The 13230-nt window shown below is 42.9% G+C and overlaps 1 protein-coding gene across 7 annotated transcripts in view; it reads right to left on the bottom strand.

Annotated features, from left to right (window-relative positions):
* YLPM1 (YLP motif containing 1) overlaps positions 1-13230 on the bottom strand; it is a 38952-nt gene that overhangs the window by 14419 nt on the left and 11303 nt on the right. For 5 of the 7 annotated variants that reach the window (XR_012650727.1, XM_075030169.1, XM_075030172.1 and 2 more), the window contains exons 5-12: positions 9717-12131; positions 5811-5916; positions 3494-3974; positions 2225-2317; positions 1643-1817; positions 1349-1494; positions 807-994; positions 99-161 (exon numbers count right to left, since the gene is read on the bottom strand). Coding sequence is in view for 6 of the 7 variants with exons in the window: in XM_075030169.1 (XP_074886270.1) it covers positions 99-161; positions 807-994; positions 1349-1494; positions 1643-1817; positions 2225-2317; positions 3494-3974; positions 5811-5916; positions 9717-12131 (3667 nt within the window). In the remaining variant the exon portion in view is untranslated. The remainder of the gene's footprint in view (positions 1-98; positions 162-806; positions 995-1348; positions 1495-1642; positions 1818-2224; positions 2318-3493; positions 3975-5810; positions 5917-9716; positions 12132-13230) is intronic. The other 2 variants (XM_075030174.1, XM_075030170.1) reach the window with 2 other exon arrangements.

Genomic DNA, 13230 nt, shown 5'->3' on the forward strand with positions numbered 1-13230 from the left:
AACAACAGGCTGAAATTCCAGAAAAACAGAAAGAAAACAGCAGAGGAAGCACACGTAAAAGACAAACAGCACTACACAGGGAGCAGTTGTTTACATACCCTGATGAGTTTTGCTACATGTGTCTTTCCACTGCCGGGCAACCCTCTCATTATGATTACAATCTGAAACAAATATCATGTAAGAAGACAGGATACTGTACTACATTTAACAGAATCTCTTTTGCAAAAGTTTTCTTCTAGAAAATTATGTGCTCTGGGCTCACACTTTTGCATACCATCAAGCAAAGCCAGTACCATCCCTTACTGCCTATTTTACAAACCAGGTTGTGAGGAATGGTAGTAGTTCCACAGAATAAGAGCATATGATGCTAATCATCTCAGCAGCTTATACTGCATAAGATGTTACAAATCTGGTTCAGGCACAATTAACTGAATTAAACTTGTCTAAATGTTTTATAGCCTGTTCGTTCTTATTTTATATGGTGCGTTGCCCAATCTCTGACTCTGTGTAAAGCCAAGTCTCTCCTCTGATACATCGAAAACCCAAGTGAAGATCTCAGAAGTGTCTAAAATACATTAATGTTACCCACTAACAGGAATTTAATCTTAGCATTCCCAGGAAGTTTACATCTCCTGTGGACTCCTAATAGCTATACTACAACACTCTAGGCATGTGCAAAGAAACCAAGAGAAATTTCCAGAGCTTCCTCAAATGTAGGCTTGTTCCCAACATACTACACTCACGAGCATTTTATCTGAATACAGACCTCATAGAAACTGATTGTTGCTTTCAGAATGCATACTCACCCTCTCTGGCCTGCTATCCCGTCCTGGTGGCTTCAAAATATCATCTACATTTTTAGATTCTGGTTTTCTTTCCACTCGTGGAGCAGGTGGTGGCTGACGGGGCATTGACGGAGCAGAAATAGGAATCCTTTCCTCAGGGTAATTTCTACGATCACCTTCAAATTCCAGTGTTTGGACAGAAGAATTTTCTTAGTTCAGTAAAATAAAAAAATTAAGATGTTCATACTCAGCTGAGCTGATTTAAACAGACCTGCATTATTTTAGAATAAATTCACAGATTTGTCCCCCATATAATTCAAATTTCTAATCTTGAGCCTATTGCAAAGACATTTTTTAGCAGAGTATGTAACTGTTGCATTCCTAATCTCATCACCACTGAGAAACAAAACTACATGACACCACCCAAATAAATTTTCCTGAATTATATATTCTGAACAAAGAAATACTGCAAATCAATTAATCTTCACCCAATTAATCTTCACCTCTGCAAGGCTGTATTTCTTGTAATATTCTATCATGGCTTCAAGATTGAGAAACTGTACCTCCAAACATGGAAGGCCCATGATCATATGCTGGGCGATCTGTCTTTCGTTCATATGGTGGTCTTTCAAAACCACCCCGCCTGGAAGAGGGATGGTCCTTTTTATCACGGTAAGACTGAGTCCTTGAAGGTGTAGTAGGAAGAACCCTGTGAAAAGAGTATGTTGCATATTTCTAGAATTTCTACTATGGATTCCAGAAAGAAATGAACACGCACCTCACAGGCAAAATGGACAGCCTAATACTCAATACAGCCTGAATTGCATTGATTTCAATAGTCTTCCAAAACCACGTACCTATCATCTCGGGGATGCCGCTCTTTCTCAAATCTCTCTCGTTCATAGTCCACAGAACCACGGTCTCTGTGCAATTCCCGCTCTCTCTTGAAATCCCGATGATCTGTGTTGGAATTACCCTGACGCTCAAAATAAGGCTCACGATCTCTTTCTCTGTTGTAACGACCAGGGTGCTCTGAAAGGAGAAACCCATGGAAATCCAAACCACTAAAAGATACTCTGAATTTTTTATTATTTTTGAAGAAAAAGCAACAAACAAGAGTACAAGAAAAGTATACAGAAACATATGAGGTGAGGGCTAGAATGGATTTAATCAGCCACTGAATCTCTTTTCCAAACTGTAACAGACAACCGTACCATGCAATGCTACTTAAAGCTAGAAAACTGAATTTTTAAAGTGGCTAGGTCATTGACTGAATTACTTCTCTTGACAATATAAACTGTTATTCTTATGGGCCTCTGAAGAAAATAAAGTGGTTGTAGCTTAAACAAGAGTTACTTAGTTTAAAATACACTTTTAGTGCCTTAAAACTTTTCTTAAGGACTAACTAACTGTCTGAGAGCTAGCCAAGTGCTCCCTACCTTTTTGAAATGTTTGCCTCTCTGGTAGAGGTTCTGGACGCAGGGTTACTCTCTCCCCATATGGAATCTGTTCCACTTTACTGGTAGTTATATCTGGTTAAAAATAACAACAAAAAAATTAAGGTCTTAAAATACCCTTCCTCCATTTCCTTTCCTCTATCATGAAAAGCAATCAGTCAATGGCATTAAAAGTGTCTGGAATAACTTACCAAATTTCTTGTAATGGATAATGCAAAAAGAGATATACATAAATATGTAACACCATAGTTTTTAAAGTCTGAAGCTTTAGTGTGTGTGTGTGTGTAAGTACGCATACCACTTTATCTTAAGAATGGGAATTCTGCCTTTGCAGATGAGTTCAAGTAGCATGCACAGTCAGAAGATTATAAATGCTAAAATGTTCTGAAAGTTTCAATAACTCAGAGAACTACTGTAATGTCAAGTCTATTAACTGAAATGCTCACTTTAGATTCATAACAGTGAAAATTTTTCTAACAGCTTTTAGTAAAACATCTACTTAATGGAATTGATATGGCTTCAATTCATGTTATGGCACCTTAGAGAGAGAAAAAAATGCTCTTTAAGTGACAATGCACAATTGAAGAACTTCTTTACAACATGATTTCACTGTTAAAAACTAAGAATGAGGGAAATTAATTCTATTAAAAAACTAGTGTTGAATTTTAGCTTTGATAAGCTCAATACTAAATGTCAGAGCCCATCACTGTTTACGTATTAAATGACTGTTTAGGGTGCACACCCTTCAGACCTAGGACTTTGTCTCCCTCCCTATCTAGAGGGTACTTCACACCCATTAAGCAGTATATAAATAATGCAAACACCAGTCACATTCTGTTTTAAGTTAGTAAATCACACCTAAGAACTGTAACAATCCAAAGTACATTCTAGCACAGTTATTTCCATACTCAGCCACAAAGGGATTAAGGGAAGTATCAATATCAATCTAAACATATCACATTAATGTGATCACATCAGTTGGTGTTTATTAGAAGCAGACATGGCTATACACCATTCAGTTCACACAAAATAGCTCATAATCACAGCACTGAAGAAAACATTAAACTCAAGGCTGGAGGTTACAGACTCCTTAGAACTGAATTGCTTAGCATTAGATCGCAATGTAAGCAGCCTACAGGTCAGCTGCAGAACATCTACGGCATGCTTTGCATGGCACACTCCTTTAGAAAGAAGCTAGGAGGACTAATTAGCTCTCTGTTACAGACCAAAAAAATACACTGTAGTACCCACCTCGCCCGTGGCCATAATCCACAGTTTGCTGAATTACAGGTGCTTTAGGAACCGGAGGAATAACTGGAGGAAGGGACACTGGTACAGCTGACGGAACAGAGGTGTGAACGGCAGGTACTTTCACAGGTGAGGAGATGGTTGGAGGCATCATTGACTCCTGTTTACACAACTCGTACTCCATATTTGCTCCTTTATCCTCATTTGTGTCCCAGAGTCCATGGAAAGAATCCTCATCCCAGCGTTCCTGTTCCACAGTAGAAGGTGATGGTTTTAAAGACTGACCATGACTTGGGGTTGTAGTTGGAGTAGAAACTGGAGCATGTGGCCTTGTCATAGGTGTAGCAGGCCTTGTCAGTGGGGCACTTGGTCTTGTCACAGGGGTGGGCTGTCTGAACAACACGGGAGGCTTTATAATAACAGCAGGAGAAGCTTTAATAGCTTGGGCTTCTACTGGTGCCTCTGAAGATAGCTGAGAAGAGACCTAGATGCAGAAAGCACTTTTAATGTAGATCTGTAAACTAACCTTCTCTCATCCTCTGTAAGTCAGTAAGCACAATGGCAATCGGTAATCAAATCATAAGCATTTTCTAGTACCTCCATCAAGATGCTACAGGTAGGAGGACAATATTTCAAGAACTGGTGGCCTGAATTAATTTGGTGTTTGTTCACTATGTGAAGACTTAAATACTATTTATTTTCTGCTTCAAAATAACCTTACCAATTTAAGCTCCAGTAGGCCTATCTCAGTTCAAAAGTGTCTATGGTTTTATTCCCGAACACTCCTGCTGTCTGCAAAGATTCCTGCTGTCTGTGAGGAGGCTGAAAAAGTCTGAAAGTAGGGCAGCTTGGTGAGGCACAAAAGGATTGATAAGGCCAGCTTCTTTCTGGATGTCACTGGAAAAATTCCCAGAAAGCAGAAACACCTGGAAACCCCATAATGAAATCAACATGAGATAAACGTAAGAAATGGGGAGGTCTTGCCCAGTGGAAAAAAACAAAATAAAACAGAACCCCCTTCATGAACCAAACATCCCTATGGAACCTCAAGTGCTGTGTCTCAAGAGTATTTTCAGCATCACACCAGATGCCAAGTTACAGGCAGCCTTATTAGCAACATGCAACAAAACTTGCAGAATGGTTGTAGATACAGAGCTGAACTTTGTAATAGCGGTTCAAAGTCACAGCAGAAATCTGAAGGCAGGAATCCCAAGAAAGACAAGAGTTGTTTGAATACCTCTAGGCAGAGGGGTGTAGTCTGAGATACTTTGTATCAAAGTTGAGTAAAGTCACTTCCTAAAGGCATCAACATACCTGCAGCTCTGGGTGGCAAAACTGTTCCATTATTTTACTTTATAGACACTGTAAACAAGGAAGAGGTCACCTAGGCAAAAAGAAAACTTGAAGTGCCTTATTCACTGCATAACACTTCTCTGGAGGGTGGGACAAACAAAGCTTGGTCTGGCTAAATGTCAGACCCAGAAGTCATTAGGGCTAAATTTATTGGTACCAGTAACTTTTGGGTTAAAATGTGATGAAGAATAAAGACTGTGCATCCACTCAGGTATCTCCTCCAACATACATTTAACTAAACTGTTTATTCATTCTAGGAAGGATTTATAAACCTGAGTTAACATGACTGCAGAAGTTCAGTTGGTTTCTGACTGGGTACAAATTATAAAAAAACCCAAATATAAGCAGCTGAGAATTGTTTCCAGAACCAACCAGGAGATTAAGCAGCAGAGGAATGACTTGCATCACAACAGGAGATGAAGTCATGGAGGTACACAAATGTGAGTTTCCATATACCTTATGATATTCCAGAGGGTAATGAGAATTCCCAATAAAGACAGCAAACAGAAAGCCAATGCCCACTCTACACTGAAATATCTCAGTTTCTGATGGACCTATCCTCAAATTTCTCTAACTTCAAAGAGGAGAGAGCTCTTAAAGTAGGAAAAGCAGAGCAAGATGTCAGAACTTAGGCAAGGAACAGGAGCCTTATGCCCCTGTTTTGGAAGAGCTCACCTATTCTTGCACATCATCCCACAGCAATGTAGGCTGTTGAACTTCATGCACTACTGTCCCTAATGGGTCATGCTCAGAAAATATGGTGGACTGAATGAGTAGAAAAGGCTTTGAAAAATCTCAAGAAACTAAGAAGTTGCTTTGCCTCAACAGAGATTTGATGAAGTTGTAAGGGCTGCTGGGGAGGCATTCCACAGAGAAGTTTGACCATTAGAGTGTAGAACTGATCTGACATACACATTAATAGTAATTACTACCAGCATATTACTAAGTTAATACAAGATGAATTTACCTGAAAGGCACCCGGCCTTGTGCTTGTGTTCTGTGATCTCGGAGAGTCCTGTGTGGAAATGTCAGGTTTAAACTCTTTCAACTTCTGTAGCTGTTCCTTTTGCTCTCTGCACATGAATCACAAGAAAGTGTTATCAGTCTGTAGCTTAAATGAAAAATTAAAGGAATCAATACTCACAGTGAAAACCACGTATTACACTAACATCAGGGGCCGAGTCCAAAGAAAAGGACACAGCAGGCTTTATATAGTCAATGCTGCGATTCAGAAATCCATTTCACATCCACCTAACCATAGAGGTATTTAGTGCATTAGCTCTATCCTTTTTTGATCACAAGTTTCCCCTGAGACATGCAGTTATGCTTTTGTGCTTAGCCAGAGCCACTCCACTTTGACAGTAAAGAGCAAAGCTGGATTTTTAGCTTCTGCCAACACCTTCTGCCAACAAGAAGTCCATTGGAAATGAGTGCATAAGTGCTCTGGTTCACATGCTAACAGGATTAAGGCCAAAGCACAACAGAGATTCCAATACTTAAAAACCAAACAATGATTTTAACTTTTGTTTCCTTGTTTTTTGTATCAAAATGCTATTTAATATACAACCAGTACATAAGCTATGGGAGCAGAGACCAGGACTAGCAGTGAATACTACAACCACTGGATTACAAAGTTCTATTGAATATGATTTCCTTTCCTTTCAGTTTTTGTTAGCATTTTTTTAACTAGGTTTTTTTATTGCTAATAACTCTTTGTTCATATTAATTGTGTGTATTAAAGTAGTTCCCAAAGAAAAACTAAGAATGGGATTCCTCTGTACTAGACACAACAGAGACCATCCTGACTAACAATGCATCTGTCCAGTGTCCAGCACAAGGGGAACTTGGCTTACAGGAAGGGATCCCAAATGTTGCATTACTACAAAGAATAAACTGAGCAATTGCCAGCACTTATGTCTTCTTTACACCTGGCTTAGGAAAAATACAGCAGATGACAAATATAGAACAGCATGCAGCTCAGAGTATGCTGTTTTATACACAATAAAAGCAAAGCCAGATGAAGGCTTTACCTTTGAGATGAAAGCAGTTATGTACCACACTACTGGTATAACTCTTTGTTCAATGAAAGAAAAAAAAATCATAAGCAGTCTCCCTTAAAGTTGTTCCTACTGTTCAGACTGGGGTCATCTGCATATAAGAACCTGATGAGAAGTACCAGTGTAACTAATTTTAAAATTACCCCCATATTCAATTAAAAATCAGTATCAGCAGTATCATGTTTATATTTCCCCTTTCTACTGGATTAGAAAGAGGTATATGTATCTACTTTCTTACAAAAACCATTTTAGTTCCTATGTTTAAGTATTTCAGCCCTAATAAATTACTCACTTAAGTAGTGATTCACAAACTATGGTCCTTAGCTTAAGTCCACTGGCTTGCAGCTAGTCACATTAAACAGCAAAGCATATACCTGGCAACCTGAGGCAATGGGAAAGTCAGGAAGCTGAAAACGATCTGTTGCTCCAAACTCTTGGATTAATCTAATTGCAGTGAAAGATTAAATTATTCAGAAAAAAAGTTCTCCCTTTTTTAAAATCATTTTTCTTGCATTTTGGCATGCAACTAAGGCCGTCCATATGGGACAGATGCTTAGCAATCTTATGAGTCTGAAAACAAAACAGCTTCAAGAAAAGTTCAAAATGTCTCTGTTATCTTTCAGCATGGTTTAAAGTGTAATAATGATAACAAAACATTCATTTTAATTGCCCATTATTTTAGCATATGTATTAGGTTTGTGTGGCAACTTTTGGTACCTGGGGGGTTACGGGGTGGCTTCTGTGAGAAACTGCTAGAAGCTTTCCCTATGTCTGACAGAGCCAATGTCAGCCAGCTCCAAGACAGACCCACCACTGGCCAAGGCCGAGCCCATCAGCGATGGTGGCAGCGCCTGTGTGATAACGTATTTAAGAAGGGAAAAAAAGTTGCTGCACCACAGAAACTGCAGCTGGAGAGAGGAGTGAGAACATGTAAGAGAAACAGCCCTGCAGACACCAAGGTCAGTGAAGAAGGAGGGGGAGGAGGTGCTCCAGGTGCTGGAGCAGAGATTCCCCTGCTCCCATGGGGGAGAGCATGGTGAGGCAGGCTGTCCCCCTGCAGCCCAGGGAGGTCCACGGTGGAGCAGATATCCACCTGCAGCCCAGGGAGGACCCCACGCTGGAGCAGGTGGATACCCGAAGGAGGCTGTGACCCTGTGGGAAGCCCACGCTGAAGCAGGCTCCTGGCAGGACCCATGGATCTGTGGAGAGAGGAGCCCACGCTGGAGCAGGTTTCTGGCAGGACTTGTGACCCTACGGGGGACCCACACTGGAGCAGTCTGTGCCTGAAGGACTGCACCCCGTGGAAGGGACCCATGCCGGAGCAGTTCATGAAGAACGGCAGCCTGTGGAAGGACCCACGTTGGAGAAGTTTGTTGAGGACTGTCTCCCATGGGAGGGACCTCATGCTGGAGCAGGGAAAGAGTGTGAGGAGTCCTGCCCCCGAAGAGGAAGAAGCGGCAGAGACAGCCTGTGATGAACTGACTGTAACCCCCATTCCCTGTCCCCCTGCACTGCTCAGGGGGGTAGGTAGAGAATTCAGGAGTGAAGCGGTGCCCAGGAAGAAGGGAGGCATGGGAGGAAGGTGTTTTAAGATTTGGTTTTATTTCTCATTACTGTACTCTGGTTTGATTGGTAATAAATTAAGTTAATTTTCCCTAAGTTGAATCTGTTTTGCCCATGACAGTAACTGGTTGAGTGATCTCTCCCTGTCCTTATCTCGACCCATGAGCCTTTTGTTATATTTTCTCTTCCCTGTCCAGTTGAGGAGAGGGAGTAATAGAGCAGCTTTGGTGGGCACCTGGCATGCAGTCAGGGTCAACCCACCACAGTATAATATCTTGTTTATGAAATTAAACCCCTGTCTTTACTAGGCACCAATCCTTAGCTGTCTCTCAGAAACTCATGAATAGGATGAACCACATGAACCTCTGTCTCCAAGATGCTTCCTCTCTTCTCTACAATCTCCTCTGAAAAATCTCATTCACTGAAATAGTCAAAGAAACTCATCTTTCCTTTTTTTTTTAAAAAAAAAAAACAACAAAACATTTAATGCACCTAAACCCATGCACCAAATTGTAAAGATAGCATTTGGACAGATGATATGTGCTCCATTCATTCTACTATTACTAAATTTACTGAGCCCTAGGATGTTTCTGATGTTTAAGAGGATTATTACTTATTTCGAAATAAATACCTATTAAAGCCTTAGGGAGTCTAATAGTTGCTTTCTCAAATGTGGTCTTGGTGAACTCTTGCATTCATATCCTCCTGATTGTTATCACTGCTGTTATGCTGATCCTCAGAACTAAGATCAACCAAACTTGACAAAATTATTCACTGATGATGCTGGATTTCAAAGGAGGGAGCATTGTAAAAAGAAAAAAGAAAAAACCCACATATGCTTTAATTGAAAAGTAAGCCGTATCAAAAATCAAACAGGTCCCACTGTGTGAATTAAGAACCACATTAATGTAGATCTTGACATACAAGTATTAAAAAGCAGTTATCAACAAGCTCATTTGAGGATAACAAAAAGATTGGTCAGGTGATGTGGACAGATATCTTCCTGGAAAGTAACAAACAGGGGATACCATACCAATGGGGAAAGGGACAATCATCTGTTTAAGAAAAAAGTCAATCCACAAAAGCTGTGATGGAGGTACTCCAAATAACTTGTTCCACATGAGCTTCTACTATCATGCTGTGGTGAAAAGAAATGAAACCATTACTGCATAAATCAAGGAACGAATTAGGAAAGGAGCACCATCTCCACAGAATGGAATTCCCACCCAAAGTGACAGAACCAGGCAACTCACCTAAGCATTTTGAGCTCCTGGGCAGCCTTCAGAATTATCTCATGCTGTCTTTGGCTAAGGACCATCACTCCTCCCAAGGACTGGTCAGAGTCCAGGTTTGAATCCACTCCCAGCATATCAGAGGAATGTGAAGGTGGAGGAAGGGATGAATCTGAATGATCATCTAAAGACCGCAGTCTGTCTCCATCATCTGGATACCACCTATCTGACAACCGTTCCCTCTCCCAGTCAGTCCTTTCGGGAAGGTAGTCTTGCTTCTCCCGCCATGTGTCATATCTCTCTGGATACTCTCGAATCCTCAGCTCCCCCCTGTCTCGGAGGTCTCTGTCATAATGATCTCTGTTCCTGTCCTCCCTCCACCTATCTTCACGGTATCTGTCCAGAGGTGGAAGAGGTGGTAATGGTGGTAGAGGGGGGATATCCAGGTCACGATTCCCCATTTCTCTGTCATCCATAGGTCTCATATCCCAGTCTCTATCCCATTCTCTGTCTAAATCTTGATCATAAATATCTGAGGATCTTCCAGTCCTATCTAGATCTCTCTCGAGTTCCCTCTCTCTTGGTCTTTTCCAGTCATCCCACCATGAATCTCGTCTGTCGTGATCAGATGATAAAGGAGGTAGCGGTGGCAAGGGAGATAATGGAGGCAATGAATGGTGGGGTTGCAACCTGTCATCTCTGTCATAAGCATCTACAGAATCATCCTGATAATCAGAGTTGTGATCTCTCCAGTATCGTTCTCTTTCCCAGTCATCCAATCGCTCATGCTCCAAAGAAGGGTCATCTTGACTATCTAAAGGAAATTCCTCCTGCATTCTATCATCTTCGTGACCCCAAGAACCCCTGAGTGTCTCATCTCGATGGTATGGAGGCAATTTGTCAGTATCATCTCCTAGGTGAATGGGTTTATCTATATTGCCTGTTTCAGATCTTCCTGCTTCCCTCTCCCGGCTACCTGCCCTCCTGATGGGACCCCTCTCCCGGCTACCTGCCCGCCTGACTGGGCCCCTCTCGCGGCTACCTGCCCGCCTGACGGGAACCCTCTCCCGGCTACCTGCCCGCCTCATGGGGACCCTCTCCCGGCTACCTGCCCGCCGCATGGGTTCCCTCTCCCGGCTACCCGCCCGCCGCATGGGCTCCCTCTCCCGGCTACCCGCCCGCCTCACTGGGCCTCTCTCCCGGCTCCCTGCCCGTCCCCTGTCCCGGCTGCCTGTCCGCCCAGCTAGCTCTCTGTCTCGGCTAGAGAATACCCTCTCGTGGCTATCTGACCGTCCACCCAGTCCCCTCTCTCGGCTGCCAGACCGTCCATCTGGCATCCTCTCCCGGCTGCCTGACCGCCTATCTGGCATCCTCTCCCTGCTGCCTGCTCTCCTGAACATACCCCTGCCACGGATGGATGCCTGCCTAGCCTGCCCTCTGCCTCTGTAGACATATCCTCTGCCACGGCCATCATCCATCCTGCCCATTCCCCGGCCATGGCCATCGTCCATTCTGCCCATTCCCCAACCACCATCCATCCTTCCCATACCCCGACCACCATCCATCCTCCCCATCCCTCGGCCACCATCCATCCTTCCCATCCCTCGGCCACGGCCCATTCCCCAGCCACGGCCATCCCCCTGCCCTCTGCCACGGCCATCATCCAGTCTGCCCTGGCCCCTTCCTCTGCTTACTGGTCCCTTGCCTCTATCTTCATGCATAAATGACCCTTTCCCTCTGCTTTCTGGTCCAGGTAGGCCCTGGGTGCTATCTGAAGCAATCAACTGGCTGTCTGGTGAATCCAAATCCTGATTTCCTGTTACAGGGGTTACTGCACCACCTGTTCTTGCAATACCTGACTGCAAAGCTACAGGGTTACTAGAAAGGCATGTTGATTTCTGGTTCTGAATAGGCGGAGTAGGGGCTTTGGACTCTTCTACTTGCTGGTTAGGATCATGTGAACTCCACGTCCACTTTTTGGGAGGGTCTGAAATAGTTTCTTTGACTTCAGGTTTCGATGGTTCCTGTGGAGTGTTAGTCAGGTCCTCATTTGGCTCAACGGGACCTGCACTCTGTGCATCAGGAGTAGACTGTGTTCTGCTTACAGTCTGCTGATTGCCAGCTACGTCTGTAAAAGGTTCTTTGTTTTCTGACTGTGAATCTGTCTGTGACTGCTGCTGTCCCAAATGAGGCCTGGGCCCCCTCCACCGTGGACCACCAGGTCGGGAACCATGTCCATGTGATGCATTTGTCGAAGTATAAAATTGTGCTGCTGGTCCTCGTGGGATAGTCCCCCATCTACTTGAAGACTGTCCATCTGTATTCTGTCGGTCAAAACGTGACCTGTATCCTTCTGAGCGCTGGGAGTCAAAACGAGGCCCTCTCTGTCTCGAGCCTTCAAATTTGTCATATCCTCTTCCTCGAGGTCCATCAAATCTATAGATGACATAATGGCAATTTTATTCAAATGAACAAGTCAAGTTAAAATCCTCTAGGAGTTCCCCCCCACCCCCCAAAGTCACTTCTAACTGATGAATCCTAGTATGCCTTAGGATCAATCCCTACTGAACCAGTGCAGAAGCACAGACATGTTCTTCAATTCAATATTGTCCACGGAAGACCAGTTTAAGCCACTTGCAGGTTATGTAACCCTAAAAGGAAATTTGGCTTAAGTTTCTCAGGACTGAAACCTGACTGACACAGAAAGCTGGCATCTATTTGAAAAAAGCTTTCAACGTTTGTTAACAGAAGTTTTGTTGCAAACAACAACTCTTGCTGAACTTTTGTTTTGATAATATGCAACAAGCCTACTTAACTATGGTGATGAGTGCTATCTAGATAAATCTTGAAATACAGATCCTTTCAGAATGTGCAACAAACTGTGATACTGCCCAGTTCCACGCAAGATAATATGCCTAAAACAAATATATTTTTATTGCATCACTTTTTAAATTATTTTTGAGAGCAATTAGAACTATTATTGAACATGAGGAAATGGGTCAGGCAAACTAATTCATGCAATCATATTTATCTAGAACAAATTAAATTCATTTTACACAAAATAGAGAACTCATGTCTGAAGTTAAGCTGCTTGGATGGTTGGGATTCACAGTTGCGTCTCACTGGATGAGGTCAGGAAGGCCAAAGTGCAGCTGGAGCTGAACAGGGCAAGGGATGCAAAGAGTAACAAGAAGGGCTTCTATAGGTATGTCAGCCAGAAAAGGAAGATCAAAGAAAGCGTACCCCCCCAATGAACATGACTGGCAAACTGGTAACAGCGGACGAGGAGAAGGATGAGGTATTCAACAACTTTTTTGCCTCAGTCTTCACTGCCAACCTCTCTTTCCACACCTCTTGGGTGGATGGACTACAAGACAGGGACTGGGGGAGCAAAGTCCCTCACACCGTAAGAAAAGATCAGGTTCATGACCACCTGAGGAACCTGAACATACATAAGTCTATGGGACCTCACAAGATGCATTCCAGAGTCCTGAGGGAATTGGCTGATGTAGTTGCCAAGCCACTCTCCATAATA

This window comes from Buteo buteo, chromosome 6, assembly GCF_964188355.1.
Source record: "Buteo buteo chromosome 6, bButBut1.hap1.1, whole genome shotgun sequence".
NCBI lineage: Eukaryota > Metazoa > Chordata > Aves > Accipitriformes > Accipitridae > Buteo > Buteo buteo.